The sequence below is a fragment of the Lepidochelys kempii genome, chromosome 11, assembly GCF_965140265.1.
Source record: "Lepidochelys kempii isolate rLepKem1 chromosome 11, rLepKem1.hap2, whole genome shotgun sequence".
In the NCBI taxonomy this organism is placed as follows: domain Eukaryota; kingdom Metazoa; phylum Chordata; order Testudines; family Cheloniidae; genus Lepidochelys; species Lepidochelys kempii.
In genome coordinates this window covers 32,541,984-32,559,424 of record NC_133266.1, presented here as the reverse complement: position 1 = coordinate 32,559,424, position 17,441 = coordinate 32,541,984, and the positions used below count along the sequence as shown (strand labels likewise).

Below are 17,441 nucleotides of genomic sequence, written 5' to 3'. Positions count from 1 at the left end.
TATCTAAAATTATCATTGTCCTTTTAATCTTTGCAGAAGATAATTTCCTGAGTTTTTTTATTTAGCTTTTTGATGGATTATAAATTTTGTTCTTTTAATTTATTCCTTCGCTAACCGTCTTTAAACATCTTAGGTGTAATTCTATGTATATTTGTATTTTAGTACAATTCACCTACCATTCATTTCCTTAATGGGTAGAAAAATATTTATTCTTTATGTTCTGTTTTCTTACAGATATGGAGTCAGGAGAGCGACTAACATCATCATCAGCCTCCTCTACTACAGCTACTTCCTCTCCTGCATCTTCTACACCTTCTGTAGCGTCAGCAGTTTCAAAAGGTGGCCTTTCCACTGGAGCTGCATCACTTAGCTCCACAATCAACACATGTGGTAAATATTCTTAATTAATTTTTACTTTATTAATTTGTAGTATGATTTGCATGTATGTAGCATATTTTAGGCAATTTCAGAATGCTGCATGTAGTACAGGATTAAGTGTAATAAGATAAAACTGGTACATCAAATGAAAATCAAAGCTACAGAGTAAACTGCATATCAGGCTGAAGTTGTTTCTATGTTTTAATTATACAATAGAAACCATTACCTCCAAAAGATTGAAAATGATGTTTTGCTAACTCTGAAAGACTGTTTAATTTATAAAGCAACCTCACTAGCATTGCAGAGAAAATCAACACGAAAAATCAGTGCAGCAGATCACAAGTGTACATATATTGTACATAAGGATAGAAATTTTAGGAATAGACCTGATAAAACTAAAGTTCAGGTTCCTGAATGTATGTCTCTTAGTCAGAGTTAAGCCCAGTCACTACCCTAATTGTGTGTTCTCTGATGTGGTTTTTGAAGAGGTTTGTAGGAGAATGGCTTTCTCTAATGGACCTCCTGGTCAAATTTTTGGAATTCCAAACATTACAGCCTGAAATTACTGTATTCTGACCATCCAAACTCATCTGGGAAAGCCATATGGGGGAGTTCTCAACTGGACGTCTCAATTACTATAGGAGTGCAAGTCTCTGTATCTCTGGAACAACAACTCATGAATAAACCAGCACTTCAGGCTCTCCCTACTCAGGGACGATCTAGAATATGAAGATGTCAGTCACCTGTATAATAGAAACTTGCAATGCTTTGTCCCTTCTTTCTAGGGAAAAGTTCATGTAAATATACTGTCTGTTAGTTTTATTAATGTTGAAGGTCCTAATACAGCACAGCAAATGAAAAGGTCTGTAGATAGGACCTTATAATGCAAGTAGCTCACCATAGTCTAAAGTAAATGTAGTTCCTTCTTGTGGAATTGGCTGAAGCCTATTCCATCAAACTGAAGAATGCTCCTGCCCTGATCACTTAAAACCAGTGTGTTGTTTCTGTCCCAGCCTGGTACCACTCACTCTCAGCTTTGCTCTGGAGAAGATAAAAAACAAAATAGTCTACTATGTCTGAGGCAGTATCTGAAGAACATTTCTTTGTAATTGCTTGAAAAGAAGCCACTAGAGGAGCTTCTTACTTTAAGTGGACCAGCTAAGCTGATGAGGGTCTCTTCTTTTTCCACACTGTTCCAAAAAATACAGATGTGTGTGTCCATCCTCATTGGCCACTGCCATTTGCATTGTAAGGTTCTGGTTATATGGTGGTTTCCTAATATACAGTAGGAGTTAATTTACATGTGACTAAAATCTCTTAGGTCACATTGAGGATTTACCAGAGTTTTTTACTCTCCTTGCCCTATTTATGTTGTCCCTGTGTGTCTCCTGTAGTATAGTATATTTTTAGAAGTATTTTGGTAATTTGCACACAAATTAATAAATACAATAAAGATCTTTTTAAAGAGAGAATAAAGTTGGTAGTTATGTTTAGGATAGTAAAATATCTAAGGGTATGTCTACACTATGAAATTAGGTCGATATTATAGACTTCGATTTTTAGAAATCTATTTTATACAGTCAATTGCGTATGTCCCCGTGGAGTGCGTCCTCACTACCGTGGCTAGCATCGACTTACAGAGCGGTGCACTGTGGGTAGCTATCCCACAGTTCCCACAGTCTTTGCCGCCCATTGGAATTCTGGGTTAAGCTCCCAATGCCTGATGGGGCAAAAACATTGTCACGGGTGGTTTTGGATACATGTCGTCCGTCGCCCCTCCCTCCATGAAAGCAACAGCAGACAAACGTTTTGCGCCTTTTTTCCGTGCGGACGCCATACTGCTTTCAGCAGACAGTGCAGTAGGACTGCTAACCGTCGTCATCCACTGCTTCCGGTGCAACTCTGCTCTGCTGCTATTGTCTCAATAGTGAATTTCTCCATGTTGTCTGTCATGGGCTCCCGGGTACGTGTGTTCTTCCTTGGGAAATGTGCGCTGTGCTAACCGTCATCCTCCACCATTTCCGCTGCAACTCTGCTCTCATGAATCCATCTCGCAGGTCCTCTCATGTTCTCTATAAATATCTATTCTTGTGGCATCCATCATTAGCCACCACTTCCGTGCAACTCTGCTATCCTGCAGATGTCATACCACAGCAAGCATGGAGCCTGCTCAGATCACCGCAGCAGTTATGAGCATTGTAAACACCTCATGCATTATCCTGCAGTATGTGCAGAACCAGAACCTGCAAAAGCAGGCGAGGAGGTGATGGCAGCGCGGTGACGAGAGTGATGAGGACATGGACACAGACATCTCTCAAAGTACGGGCCCCGGCAATTTGGACAGCCTGGTGGCAATGGGGCAGGCTTATGCTGTGGAAAGCCGATTCTGGGCCCAGCAATCAAGCACAGACTGGTGGGACCGCATAGTCTTGTAGGTATGGGATGATTCCCAGTGGCTGCAAAACTTTCACATGTATAAGGGCACTTTCATGGAACTTTGTGACTTGCTTTCCCCTGCCCTGAAGTGCAAGAATACTAAGATGAGAGCAGCCCTCACAGTTCACAAGCGAGCGGCAATAGCCCTGTGGAAGCTTGCAATGCCAGACAGCTACCGGTCAGTCGGGAATCAATTTGGAGTGGGCAAATCTACTGTGGGGGCTGCTGTGATCCAGATAGCCAATGCAATCACTGAGCTGCTGCTCTCAAGGGTAGTGACTCTGGGAAATGTGCAGGTCATAGTGGATGGCTTTGCTGCAATGGGATTCCCTAACTGTGGTGGGGCGACAGATGGAATGCATATCCCTATCTTGGGACCGAACCACCTTGGCAGCCAGTGCGTAAACCGCAAGGGATCCTTTTCAATGGTGCTGCAAGCACTGGTGGATCACAAGGGACGTTTCACCGAGATCAACGTGGGATGGCCGGGAAAGGTACGACACTCGCCTCTTCAGGAACGCTGGTCTGTATGAACAGCTGCAAGAAGGGACTTACTTCCCAGACCAGAAAATAACTGTTGAGGATGTTGAAATGCCTATAGTTATCCTTGGGGACCCAGCCTACCCCTTAATGCCATGGCCAAAGCCATACACAGGCACCCTGGACAGTAGTAAGGAGCTATTCAGCTATAGGCTCAGCAAGTGCAGAATGATGGTAGAATGTGCATTTGGATGTTTAAAAGCATGCTGATGCAGTTTACTGACTTGGTTAGACCTCAGCGAAACCAATATTCACATTGTTATTGCTGCTTGCTGTGTGCTCCACAATATCTGTGAGAGTAAGGGGGAGACATTTATGGCGGGGTGGGAGGTTGAGGCAAATCACCTGGCCGCTGATTACGTGCAGCCAGACACCTGGGTGATTAGAACAGCACAGCAGGGTGCGCTGCGCATCAGAGAAGCTTAGAAAACAAGTTTCATGAATGGCCAGGCTACCGTGTGACAGTTCTGTTTGTTTCCCCTTGATGAAAACCCACCCCCTTGGTTCAGTCTACTTCCCTGTAAGCCAACTGCCCTCCCCCCTTCGATCACCGCTTGCAGAGACAATAAAGTCATTGTTTGAAAATCATGCATTCTCTATTAATTCATCACACAAATAGGGGGATAACTGCCAAGGTAGCCTGGGAAGGGGGGAGGGGGAGGGGAGGAGGGAAGGACAAGGCCACACTGCACTTCAAAACTTATTGAATGCCAGCCTTCTGTTGCTTGGGCAGTCCTCTGGGGTGGAGTGATTGGGTGCCCGGAGAGCCCCCCCGCATTCTTGGGCATCTAGGTGAGGAGGCTATGGAACTTGGAGAGGAGGATGGGCAGTTACACAAGGGCTTCAGCAGGGGTCTGCTCTTGCTGCCTTTCCTGCAGCTCCACCAGACGCCGGAGCATATCAGTTTGATCCCCCAGTAACCTCAGCATTGCATTCCTGCTTCCTCTCATCGCGCTGCCACCACCTCTCATCTTCCTCGTCCTTCCTGTCCTCACATTCATTTTCTGCTTTCCTGTACTCTGCCATTGTTTGCCTCCACGCATTCTGCTGAGCTCTTTCAGTGCAGGAGGACTGCATGAGCTCAGAGAGCATTTTACTGCGAATGCGTTTTTTTCGCGTTCTTATCTGCACTAGCCTCTGGGATGGAGATGATGGGGGAGCATTGAAACATTTTCAGCTGCGGGAGGAAAAAAAGGGAGAGTAGTATTTAAAAAGACACATTTTAGGGAACAATGTGTAGACTCTTCCATGGTGAACCAGGCTGTTAACATTACATAGCACATGTGCTTTCAGTACAAGGTCGCATTTTGCCTCTTATATTGAGGGCCTGCCGGTTTGATGTGAGAGATCACACACGCAGGGCCGGGCAGCAGAATTCGGCTTGCAGGCAGCTATGGTAAGCCACAGTCTTTTGGCTTCTTCAACCTTCATAACATGTGGGAATGGTTTCAAACAGCAGCATCCTCCTTTCCCATACCAAGCACTCCTTGGGTTGGCCATTTAAAAGGAGGGGCTGCGGTTTTTGGGTTAATGTGCAGCACAAACCCAACTAACCCCCCACCCCCAATTCTCTGGGATGATCACTTCACCCCTCCTCCCACTGCATGACTAGTATCAGGGAAGATCCCTGCCAGCCAAATGTGAACAGCTCAGCGTGAACTAAATTCGACCTAAACTCGTAGTGTAGACCAGGACTAAGTTTATTTTGTCTTCATTAGAAAATTCAGTAGTCCTTTGCATATCTTTTGAGTCAGCATGTAGACGTTTCACTAGCTTTTCTTTTGATTGTTGACTTTATTCTTTATACAAGACCATTCTTTTTTGTCAGAGACCATGGATTGATTTAAATCAAAGCAATTTAAATCACCAATTTTTATTATGATTCAAATCAGCAAGCAGGAAACTTTGATTTAAATAATCTATTTTAATAATGTTTTGCATTTGAACATTTTAGTTATTTGCCTGAAGAAAAGTTCTTTGAGTGATTGCAAATGTCCATTCTACTTCAGGATGTGTGTGTTTGTGCCCAGTGCACTGAAGTTGGAGATGTCTTCTCATAGCAATACCCATCGGGGTAATGTGTTTGCCCTCCTCACACTCATACTGGTAAAGGAGCTACCCTGACTCTTCCTCAGTTTCTTTTCACTGCCTGTGGCCAGAATTCTGAGTGTCTATGCTTGTCTATACAATCTCTCTCTCTCTCTCCTCTAGAGAAGGTTTATTAAACTTTGTAAACAGTTAGTAGTTAGCTGCATAGTTACCTTTATTGTGGTACTCATTCATTTAGTTTAGTTTTCTGGAAGCTGGGGTGGAGCATCAGACTTTTTTCTCTGCGATACTGCATGGACACTTGATATCAGGACATGCCTAGGTCTCTGGCCTCAAAAGCCCTATGATAGCTGTAAGAAATCCATGCTAGTTGTTAAACCTCACTCTCGGTGCCTAAGTGTGTACTTGAGGGTCATGTTCAGAATGGATCCCTTTTTTGCAGGGGGCTTAAGCCTCAGACCAAGAAAGATAGGGAGGTGAGGCTTTGTCACATCATAATGTAAGCAAATTCGCATCCTCTTTCAGAGCCAAGTTGCTTGGTACATGCACGGAGAGGCTCCATTCCATTTGGGAGCACTCCTCCGAACATTGCAGTGTCTTCTCATTAGAGATTTTCAGAAGGGAGAAAGAGCCATTTCCCCCCTTCCCTGGTACTGTGTAAGGAGATGAAGACAGATGACTTATGTGCCTCTAGAACTAGAAGGCCACTTTCTTCTAGGAGATCTCAGGGTTTGTCTGCTCTGTGCCACAGTCCAGACTAATAGTGTGTGATTTGTAGAGTGCTCTGGCAGTGTAGACCCTACTGGCACAAATTGAAAGTTACCTAGTTTGCATTAACCCTGTTTAAAGGGGACTGCATCAGTGGGAACTAAGTACCTTTGCGTTTGCTCCAGCAGGGTCTACACCGGGCATTTGGAGCGCAGTGCATTAGAACACTGTACAGATCGTACCCCAAAAGTCTGGACTGTAGTACCATGTAGAGAAGCCCAAGGTTTTCGGTGGGACCCCTAAGCAGGAGTGTGGATACCAGAGGTGGAGCACCAACTCTGGCTCGGCGCTCCCCAGTATTTCATGCTTTCTTGACCCATCAGGCAGAGGTGATGACTTTAGCTCCAACGTCAGGACCATTGAGATTGATTCTATTGGCTGCACCTTCTCCTTTTTCTATGCAGCAGACTTCTGCTTATACTGTTCTCTTGGTACTGACAAAGTCAGAGGCAGATGCAGCGGATAAAGACTCAGTACTGGATTCTACAAATGTGTTGGATGTAGCTGTTGGCACAGTCTACTTCACAAGCTGTAGTACCCACTTCATCAGCAGTGGTGTTCCACTCCACTTCAGTTTTGGTGCAACAGACCTCAGTACTACGGCAAGCAAGACTTCTACAGAGTTGCGGCCTAGTTATCTGGTATCCTCTTAGAGTAAACCAAGCATGCTTTCCCTGGTACTAACTGGGTCGGGTCACATCCCAACCACCTGCATTGCATGGTACTGCACCACCCTGGCTGTTGGGTTACTTGGCTCTTCTTTGGGGTCAGAGGTGAGATCATATTGTGATGGGTTGGAATCACGGAAATCCACTGGGAGCTGGCACCTCCTGTGCCAAGACTACTTCTGCCCCTGCTTTCCTGCCCAGTCAGCTTAGGACTCCAGCACCCTGCCTGGTTTGAACCAGACCTGCTAGCCTGCTGCAAACCCAGACCCAGGTCTGAACCACGTCCCCTAACAGCTGAAGGCTCAATTGAAAGCAGAAGTGTTTCTGTCTTTAACACTCAGATGCCCAACTCCCAATGGGGTCCAAACCCCAAATAAATCCGTTTTACCCTATATAAAGCTTATATAGCAGAAGTGGGCAAACTACGGCCCGCAGGCCACATCTGGACTGCGGGACCCTCCTGCCTGGCCCCTGGCCCCTCCCCTGCAGCCTCAGCTCACTACACTGCCGTCGCAATGCTCCCGGTGGTGCAATGGGGCTGCAAGCTCCTGGGGCAGTGCAGCTGCAGAGCCCGCCTGACCCTGTGCTCTGTGCCGCACGGTAAGGGGGTAGGGAGCAGGGCGGGTTGGATAGAGTGCAGGGGAGTTCGGGGGTGGGTGGGCAGGGGGTCGTTAGGGGTCGGGGCTGTCAGAAGGCAGGGAACAGGGGGGTTGAATGGGGGCAGGGGTCCCGGGGGGCAGTCAGGAAGGGTGGGGTTGGATGGGGCAGGGGTTCTGGGAGCAGTCAGGGGACAGAGAGAAGGGGTGGTTGGATGGGGCCAGGGTGCTGGGGGGGGCGTCAGGAAACGGGGGTTGGATGGCGCAGGAGTCTGGGGGGGGGCTGTCAGGGGGTGAGAAGTGGGGAGAGGAGGATGTGGGGACTGGGCCATGCCCCCCTCCTCTATCTGGCCCTCCATACAATTTTCGAAACCCGACGCGGCCATCAGGCCAAAAAGTTTTGCCCGCCCATTATACAGGGTAAACTTATAAATTGTTCACCCTCTATAACACTGATAGAGAGAGATGCACAGCTGTTCCCCCCCCCAAGGTATTAATATATACTCTGGGTTAAATAATAAATGCAAAGTGATTTTATTAAATACAGAAAGTAGTATTTAAGTGGTTCCAACTAGTAACAGACAGAACAAAGTGAATTACCAGGCAAAATAAAATAAATCATGCAAGTCTAAGTCTAGTACAGTAATAAAAACTGAATACAAATTTAATCTCACCCTTAGAGATGTTTCAATAAGTTTCTTTCACAGACTGGGCACCTTCCTAGTCTGAGCACAATCCTTTCCCCTAGTACAGCCCTTGTTCCAGCTCAAGTGGTAGCTAGGGGATTCCTCATGATGGCTCCTTTTTGGTCCGTTCCACCCACCTGTATATCTTTTGCATAAGGCGGGAATCCTTTGTCCCTCTGGGTTCCCACCCCTTCTTCTCCATGGAAAAACACCAGGTTAAAGATGGATTCCAGTTCAGGTGACATGATCACATGTCCTGTAAGACCCCCCCAAGCCTTCATTCTTCCCAGCCTGACTCACAGGAAGGCCTGCCTGCAAACAGAGCCATCCACAGTCAATTGTCCTGGTTGGTGGAAGCCATCAAGATTCCAAACCGCCATTAGTGGCCTACACTTTTCATAATTACAATAGGCCCTCAGAGTTATATTTCATATTTCTAGTTTCAGATACAAGAGTGATACATTTATACAAATAGGATGACCACACTCAGTAGATTATAAGCTTCGTAATGATACCTTACAAAAGACCTTTTGCATGAAGCATATTTTAGTTACATTATATTCACACTCATCAGCATACTTTCATAAAATCATATAGAGTGTGTCACACATATGTATCCTGATGTCGTTTTCAGTCCCACGTTATTCTACAAGAGCTCATGGGGCTTCATCTACATTTCTGGGTCATGTATCTATAGGGGACATGTGCAAAGCAGTAACCTGGTTGTTGGTGCCTAACTTCACAAAATATTCACTATATCTCAACAGTCAAGAGGTGATGCCAAATTCAGGTGAGCAGTGTTAGTCTCTGTTAAAGTAGATTCTGAACCTCACCTCCTGGCTGAACAGCTTGTGAATTACCTGGAGTGGAATGAACATGTGGAATCACTCAAAGAAGGAAAAATGGTTACTAACAAATTGTGTAAGTGTTGTTCTTCAAGATGTGTTGTATATGTCCATTCCATGTCCCACCTTCTTTCCCTCTGTATCACCGTCTAACTTACTAATATCCAGTACGAAGGAACTGATGGAGGCTTGGGGCGGCTCTGATCCCTTTATACCATTGGCTAGCAGCATGAGCGTGCACAGGGCACATACGCTACCCCAACGGGTATTGCTATGGGAAAAACATTTCTGGTTTCTGTGCATTGGGCATGCACATACCTGAAGTGTAATGGACATGTGCTTCATGTCTCAGAGAAAAACAGTTACAGAACAGGTTAGTAACTGTTTGGTTTTTTTTGCTTCACATTGGTTGGTAACCATTAAAACATGTTAATTTGCAACTAAATTTAGCCTAAATTGGTGTTTCTTTTTGCTAACAAAAACACACTATATCTATTTACATTTATTTAAGTAATTATGTAGTTTAGTTATTTAGAGTCTAGATTTTTTTAACTTTTTTATGATAGGAAGTGGTGAATAATGCAGTTCTTATATACTAGATTATTTTTTTTATCTGTGATTTTTGTCAAACTGTATTTGAATGGAAATTCAAATAAATTAAAAATGTGTAAAAACTTAATTTACTTTTTCTAGTGAGTAAAACTACCTTTAATGTGCTGGATAAATAAAAAAAGTTTTATCAAAATATATTTTGCATTTAAAACTGATTTTATTGAACAGAGGAAATATAAGCTACAGTTAGGGAATTGAACAGATTGTTCTGGCAACTGTGTCCTTTCAAGATTTTAGAACTAGTAGAGCAAATTGTCTCACACCTGGTTTTTGTTCATAAAGTGAGAGAGGAAAACAAGCTTTCCTGTCTTTTCAGCTCCCAACTGGTTACTCAGCTTTGAATGAACTAGTCATTGAACTGGTATAGGTGAATAAACTGAAAGGAAGAAAATATTCTGTCTGCATCAGCTGTTAAAAGCTGGTTTATCACTTTGGTTCAAGGTGCTTTGGCTTTAACTTTCACCAGTTCAGTGGTTTGACTTCCATTAAAACCTGGCAGCAAACATGTACTGCTTAATAATATTTTTTATATATAATTTAAATGATATTAATAGATTATAAGAAGCTTTGGCCTTAACATAGGTTGTCAATTTCAAATGGGTTTATAAACTTGTTTGGTTTTAAATAAAAATCTGATTTAAATTTAAAAAAAATTTTTTTTTTTTTTTTTTTTAATCATGAGTTTTTATCCTCCTGTCTCACAGATAGTGGTAGTGGACAGTGTCAGAAACTCCAGTATACCATGAATAGTTCATTCTGTTTGGTTTGAGGACAGACTTTTTGTTTACCCCCTATTCATAAAGGTGTATTTTTTCCTACAGGCATGTTGTTGTCTTCCGAACAGGCTGGAATTTGATTTGCTGTAACCTTCTTCTCCTCCATAAACTTTATAGGTGATTCTTCCTTTAGTCTAATTGGCATAACATATTACAGTTTACATTTGGAAGGGCACCTCAAGTTTTTACTTGAGAGTTGCCGTGTCCTAGAGAAATTTCCCCAAAAATATTTAGCTCTGTCTCTAAACTGGAGCCAAAGTAACAAAGCTTGTGTTTATTTTATTCATTATTTTATTTTTTGCCACAATACACATACAGTTGGTATCATGGTTTCATTAAATCACTCCTACATTAAATTTGCAAGATATTCTAAGTGGACAAGATGGAATAAAATAGTCACCTTTGTTTCAGTTTCCAACCTCAGATCTCATTCATACACATAACTTCTTTTGAAAAAAAAAAAAAAGCACCAATGATTGTGGGTTCATCAGTTCCATTGTGTTAATTATAATATTACATCTTTTACCAATATAGTTCTTCCAGGTCTAATAAAATTGCTCAGGTTTCTTTAGCATAAGCAATTATTGTTTTTAAGGGCATGAAGTCAAAAACACTTTAATCTGTGCATATAATTAGAGAGGCACAATTAGAGAGATTCACATTTCCTCCAGTTCGGTGTAATTATTTCCTTTTCAGTAGTCAATAGTCTTGTAAGTAGTCTGTGATATAAACTTCAGTACAGGTATCATACAAATCCCTAAAATACATAGGGAATTCTATATGCAGTACTAAAAAGATTATATTACAAATAAGTTATTTTCGGGTTCTCCCAGTTCAAATGGAAAAAGCATGCATGAGAAAATACAGAGAAAAATACAACAGTCCTATGTATGCAATTTAGGGGGAGTAAAATAATAGTGATGCAAAAATTTATGGTGTTTGTTTTATTTGCTACTATGTTTTTAATCACTGAACAAATATCTAAACAAGCAACTGAGTAGATCGTTGGATGCCTTTTTATCTAGTCGTCCATTGGTGAAAAATAATAAAGAACATTGTAAAGGAAAATAAATTTTTGCACCCTGATGAGATGTCAGCACTTTTGCAAGTGCTTACTCACATGAATAAACCTTTCTGTAATTCAATGGTTATACTTTTGCAAATGTTGCAGGACTGGGCCCAAAGCAAAGCTAATGAAAGACGAGCAATTCCCTTACTATTTTGGTGATATCGGTAATGAAGAAACTTCAGAAAAATTCTGGTTAAATAGTCTGACCTCTTTGAGGAGTTAAATAAAGGAAGTTCATTAATTTTTTATAAAACGTCAATGTAAATAATTCTTTCTTAAACCAAGAGCTTCTGCCAAAGTCAGATTCATTAATCTTTTTGGAGTTCAGGATTTCTCCCAAATTGAATCATGGGAAAGTGAGCCCTGTAGCATTGTGAACATAGATTCCCAAACTAAGTGGATAGCTTTAATTGAAGAGTTAGATGATTTCCAATTTACATAGCTAAAATTATAGCAATGAAGAATTTGTAAAGTTAAGTACCAACTATTTTCATGTCCTTCCATCTCAATCCCAAATTATCCTTTAGCAGCTTCAGTGACTGTTGAGTAATAGCAGATTTAGTAAATAAAATGTAAACTGTATAACTCCATTGCCTTTGACTTCAGTGCTTTTGTCAAACTCACTTTTGCCAAACATTTGGGCCTCAGTCTGCGGTCCTTTCACAGACTCCCATGAATTTATTAATAGTTCTATATGCTGAGTGGCTACAGGATCTTCATTTTGTGTGACACTATTTAGGTGTTTTAAAAACATAGAAAACGCTTTTTTCCCAATAAAAGTGAATTTTGATAAAGATAGGTGGAGTTTGTGGGTGTGTGGTAGTAATCCCATAATAGCACAGCTGTGAGTTAGGGGCCCTGAATGTTTCTCCCACCTGTGATACTAACAAGACTTCATACTTCACTCTCCTGTAGCATTATGCAAAATATTTAATATAGTACATCCAAAAAAATGCATTAAAAAGTTAGGTGTGCAGAAGTTAGGAAATGCCAGAATTAAGGTTGCTTGTGCAATCTTAATTTGGCCTGTTTGTGCATATGCTGTATGATAGTCTTCAGTTACATGATCACATACTGTTTCTTTCCCCCACGGGGCCCCTACCTCATTCAGGCTTCAATCTTGTCTTTTAAAGTGTACATTTTTTGGAACAGGGACTGTCTTCAAATCTATGTGCCTACAGTGCCAGTAGAGCGTGCTACAGGAATATACATATTTAGTAATCATAATAAACATATACCATGTCCATGACAAGTTCTAGCTTTTAAAGGTCATTTTTGAGTAACATGAAAGCAAACATAACAAAAAATCTGAGAGCCATATAACTTAAAAATATTTGACTCACATTCTTCAGACTTTTAAAAAAAAGTCTCTAGGCTAAGATTAAACATGCAAAATATAAAAATGACTGCATGGGTTTGAGTGTATTTTGGAAATGTGTAATTTTAGTCTGATATATATATAGATATGTCTTCAATAAAATCTACATTTAAAGAAAATAAACACCAGGATTTTCAGGACCCAATAGGTAGGTTCCTAAATTCATATTCAGATTTTTAAATAATGAGTCAATTTTTTTTTTATAAGTGTTGAGCTCTCAGCAGTTCCCATAGATCTCATTGGGAATGGCTGTATACTCAGCACTCTTACAAATCTGGCCACTTAGGCTACAGTGCTATGTATGCGTATGGATGTGCTTAACTTTATTCACGAGGAGTTCCATTGGCTACCCATTGCTCTTGAAGTTAAGCATATGCATAAGGATTTGGGCCTTAATTATCTGCTGAAACATGATAGTCTTTCCACTGACTTCACTGGGCATAGGATCTGGTTTTAGGAGCTTAACTTTAGGCACTGAATTTTGAAAATCTTGTCTGAGAATTTAAGCCTAAAAAGAACACACATACCCCCGGCCCTGCATTATAAGAGGGAGTTAAAAATGGAGATTTAGAAATGGCATTTATCTTTGTAATTTAATCATGGTCTTGTTTCTGTGATTCCATAATGAGAGTGTGTGTAAATTTTGATTCTTAATTATAATAATATGCAAGTTTTTGTATGTAAATATTTTGTGTGTAAATATTTTAATACTTTAGCCAGTTTTTTGGGCTGCACTTTGAGGCTCAGTTTAATTTACAAACATTTTAGATGCAGTTCACTTGTTTGTTTCACTCAGTTTTTTACAAATGTTAATTAAAGTATGTGACCTTTACTTGGGAATACAACCTTTTCTGTTGATTAGCCACAGTTTTCAGCTTGTTACACTGCAGGCACAATCACCAATGCTGTGAAATTATGCATACAATTTGAAAGAGCTAGACCATAATGTTGGAAGACATGTTGCAACAAGCTTTTATAGCATTGTAAAGATTAAAGAACTTTGAAAAACAGAGAAAATAACATACATGCACTTCTGTCACAGTAAGTGGTCTCCTGGATTCTCTATAAGATAGAATGTCTTGGCATCACTAGTATTTTAAATTTTGTTTCCAAAAATGTCTAGCTAATCATTTTTGTACTTCGACTGATAGATGAAGGATTTTGTTCACTGTTGTTTTATATTTAAGGCATTAGTTAAGTATTTATCCCTTTTTAATTCTTTTGAACAGCATTGTTCTATTTCAGCATGAAGTTCATTAATATTAATAAAGGCATTTGCAGTTATCATTCCTTGTTACTAAGACACCAGAGTTGTAGAAATGGATGCTGGCCTTTGGGGCAATGCTTTCAATCATTTATCTGTGTACTGGCTAGTAGAATTTCAAAAGCTCTGCTCAAATATATTCTGCCTATTAAAATGTAAGTCAAGAGTCTTAGGCAATGCAGTTTTGTATTAAATTTCATTATGCAAAACATGCACACAGTAAGCCAGCAACTTAAATAGAGACGGAAAAAAAAAGTATTAATCTACAATCAGAATATTAATGTATCTTAGAAAAGAAAGATAATGATTATTTTGGAAGGAAAATGTCATTATAATCCAGTTTGTTGTAAAAGGACTTTGTTTTGAGGACAAATGGAAGGACAGTTCCAATTTGAAAATATTTTTTAAAATACATGTTTAAAAATTGATAGCTTCTGTTTTTTAGGCACATTAAAGAGTGGCTCAGTTACCACATAGTAATGTTTTTTCAAAAGGCCTGTTTGAAACTCTCCCATGTTATGCCTTTGTTTATGTTAAGTGCATTATATTATAAAAACATTCTTCTTCAAGTACTATGTTAGGTGTGTGCATGCCCACGTGCACAGCTGCCAGGGATTTTTCTCTTAAGTGGTATCTGGAGTCCTGTGCTCATACTCCGGTATATGAGGCGCCAACGGCCCTGTACCCTCTCAGTTCCTTCTTACTGCCTGTAACGGTTGCAGGAATATCCTTCTCTCTTTGTAATTTGCAAAGTTCTCTTAGTGGTTTCCCTTTCATAGCTTTTGCATATAGTTGTATATAGTTACCTTAAGTAGAGTGAGCTAGGTAAGTAGTCAGGTTAGAATAGTCAGTGGTCCCCTCAGGGATTTTGTCCCTGGGACGGTGCCTTTCCCTCGTCCCCAGGATTCAAACTGTGTGCTGTTTGTCACAAACTCATGCTGGTCAGTGAACCTCACACAAGCTGTCTGAAATGTCTGGGGGAATCGCACATTAAAGAGAAGTGCAAAATTTGTAAGGGCTTTATGGTACGCACTCAGAAAGACAGAGACACTTTCTGGACCGTCTCTCTCCCTTCCTTCCTGAATGGGCCAGGGTCACCTTGGACCAACAGCGTGCTCTACACCCTGAAGTCTTCATCCTGCGTTCCTCCCTCCTTCCCTGTGCCTCTTCAGGGACCCTTCTAACGAGCATCTTCTCATCCAGGAGGTGGAATCCCTCCTATGTCTGGGGGCCATGGAGGAGGTTCCTCAAGATATGAGGGGGAAAGGGTCTTACTCCTGGTACTTCCTAATCCCGAAGGCCAAAGGGGGCCTCAGACCCATCCTAGACCTGTGTCACTTCAACAGATATCTCAAGAAGTTGAAGTTCTGCATGGTCTCCCTGGCCTCCATCATCCCCTCTGGATCAAAGAGACTCGTATGCCACCCTCAACTTAAAGGATGCCTACTTCCATATTTCTATCTTCCATGGCCACAGGAGAGTCCTCCATTTTTGTGGTGGGCAGCGCCACTATCAATTCATGGCACTGCCCTTCGGCTTATTTTCTGCTTTGAGGGTCTTCACAAAGTGCATGGCGCGGTGGTGGCTGCTTACTTGAGGCACTCGTTCAGATCTATCCATATCTTGACGACTGGCTTGTCAGAGGAAGGTCACAGGCCTAAGTGCAGCCCAGCCTTTCTTTGGTGCAAGTCACCTGTCAGGAACTAGGCCTGCTTATCAATGAACAAAACGATTCTGACCCCCGTTCACAGAATAGAGTTTATAGGAGCAGTATTCAACTCTACCTGTGCCAGAGTCCCAATTCCAAGCTACGTTGAATCTCATTGCACATGTCAGAGCTCACCCACTCATGACTGCCTGGTTATGCCTCAAGTTATTGGGTCACATGGCATTGTGTACCTACGTGGTTCAACGTGCATGGCTACGGCTCAGACTTCTACAGACATGACTGGCATAGGTCTTCTCTCCCAGCGGAGATGATTTAGACTTAGTGGTCACAGTTCCATCGAACGTCCTGTCATTTCTGACTTGGTAGACAGAACCATGAGCTGTTTTGAAAGGGTAACATTGGTCTGTGACGCATCGGATTGGGGGATGGGGAGCCTACCTTGGCAACCGGAGTACTCAGGATCTCTGATCTCAGGAGGATCGTTCCCTCCATATAAATGTCAGGGAGCTCAGGATGATACCCTGGCTTGCCAGGCATTCTTCCCCATCTAAGGGGCAGAATGGTACACGTTTTGATGGACTATACAGCTGTAATGTTTTACATTGACAAGCAAGGTGGAGCTCGCTCTTCTGCCCTGTGTCAAGAGGCTCTTTGACTGTGGGACTTCTGTGTACAGCATGCCATTCATCTTGAGGCTTCGACTTCCCGACACCCGAAATGCACTGGCAGACTGCCTCATCAGGTCCTTCTCTTCTCGCCACGAGTGGTCACTCCACCTGGAGTTAATCAACGTGATCTTCCGAAAGTGAGGGACTCCCCAGGTGGATCTATTTATGTCCAGACAGAACAGGAAATGTCAGTAGTTTTGCTCGTTTCATGGACTAGCCAGAGTTTCCCTGTCTGCCACTTTCCTGCTCCCATGGACGGAAACACTGCTGTATGCCTTCCTGCCGATACCTCTGGTTCACAAGATCCTACTGAAGGTCAAGGTGGACAAAGCGAAGTTCATCCTGGTAGCTCTGCTGTGGCCATGCCAGCACTGGTTCGGCACGCTTTTTGACCTCTCGGTGGTAACCATGCCAGAGCTCCCACTGTGATCATACTTACTCTCACATAGTCAAGGCTGTCTGCTCCACCTGAACCTAATGTCACTGTATCTCATAGCATGGCTGCGCGGAGGAACAGGCCTGCGCGGAGTAAGTCCAACACATCCTGTTGGGTAGCAGGAAGCCTTCCATGAGAGCAACTTACTTGGCCAATCTCTCTCTACGATCCATTGTGGACTACCTGCTCCATCGCAAGCACCAAAGCTGGTCCTATCAAGGCTCACTGGTCCTCCTTTCGAGCTGCTGGGTTCGTGTTCTCTGATGCTCCGCTCGTGGAAGGTCTCCTTCCTGGTGGATATAACTTTGGCCCGCAGGGTCTCAGAGATTAGAGCGTTGATGTCTGAACTCCCGTATATGGTCCAGCTGTGCCCCACCCAGCCTTCTGACCTAAGGTGGTGTCACAGTTCCGCAATAATCAGGACATCTTCCTACCGCTTTTCTTTCTGAAGCCTCACAAGCTGAACGAGGACCAGTCGGTTACACTCTTTGTATGTTAGATTGGCCTTAGTCTTCTACATCGAGAGGACCAGACTCTTCCATAAGTCAACGCAGCTCTTCATCGCGGTGGTGGCGGGATGAAAGGTCTGCCTGTGTCCGCTCA

The 17,441-nt window shown here is 42.4% G+C and overlaps 1 protein-coding gene across 27 annotated transcripts in view; it reads left to right on the top strand.

Annotated features, from left to right (window-relative positions):
• The window catches only part of BAZ2B (bromodomain adjacent to zinc finger domain 2B), a 353,401-nt gene that overhangs the window by 201,899 nt on the left and 134,061 nt on the right, over positions 1-17,441 (top strand). For 26 of the 27 annotated variants that reach the window (XM_073305568.1, XM_073305567.1, XM_073305566.1 and 23 more), the window contains one exon: positions 235-390. In XM_073305568.1, the coding sequence (XP_073161669.1) occupies positions 237-390 (154 nt within the window). In that variant the 5' untranslated portion in view covers positions 235-236. Of the gene's footprint in view, positions 1-234; positions 391-17,441 lie in introns of those variants that run through there. The other variant, XM_073305565.1, reaches the window with a different exon arrangement.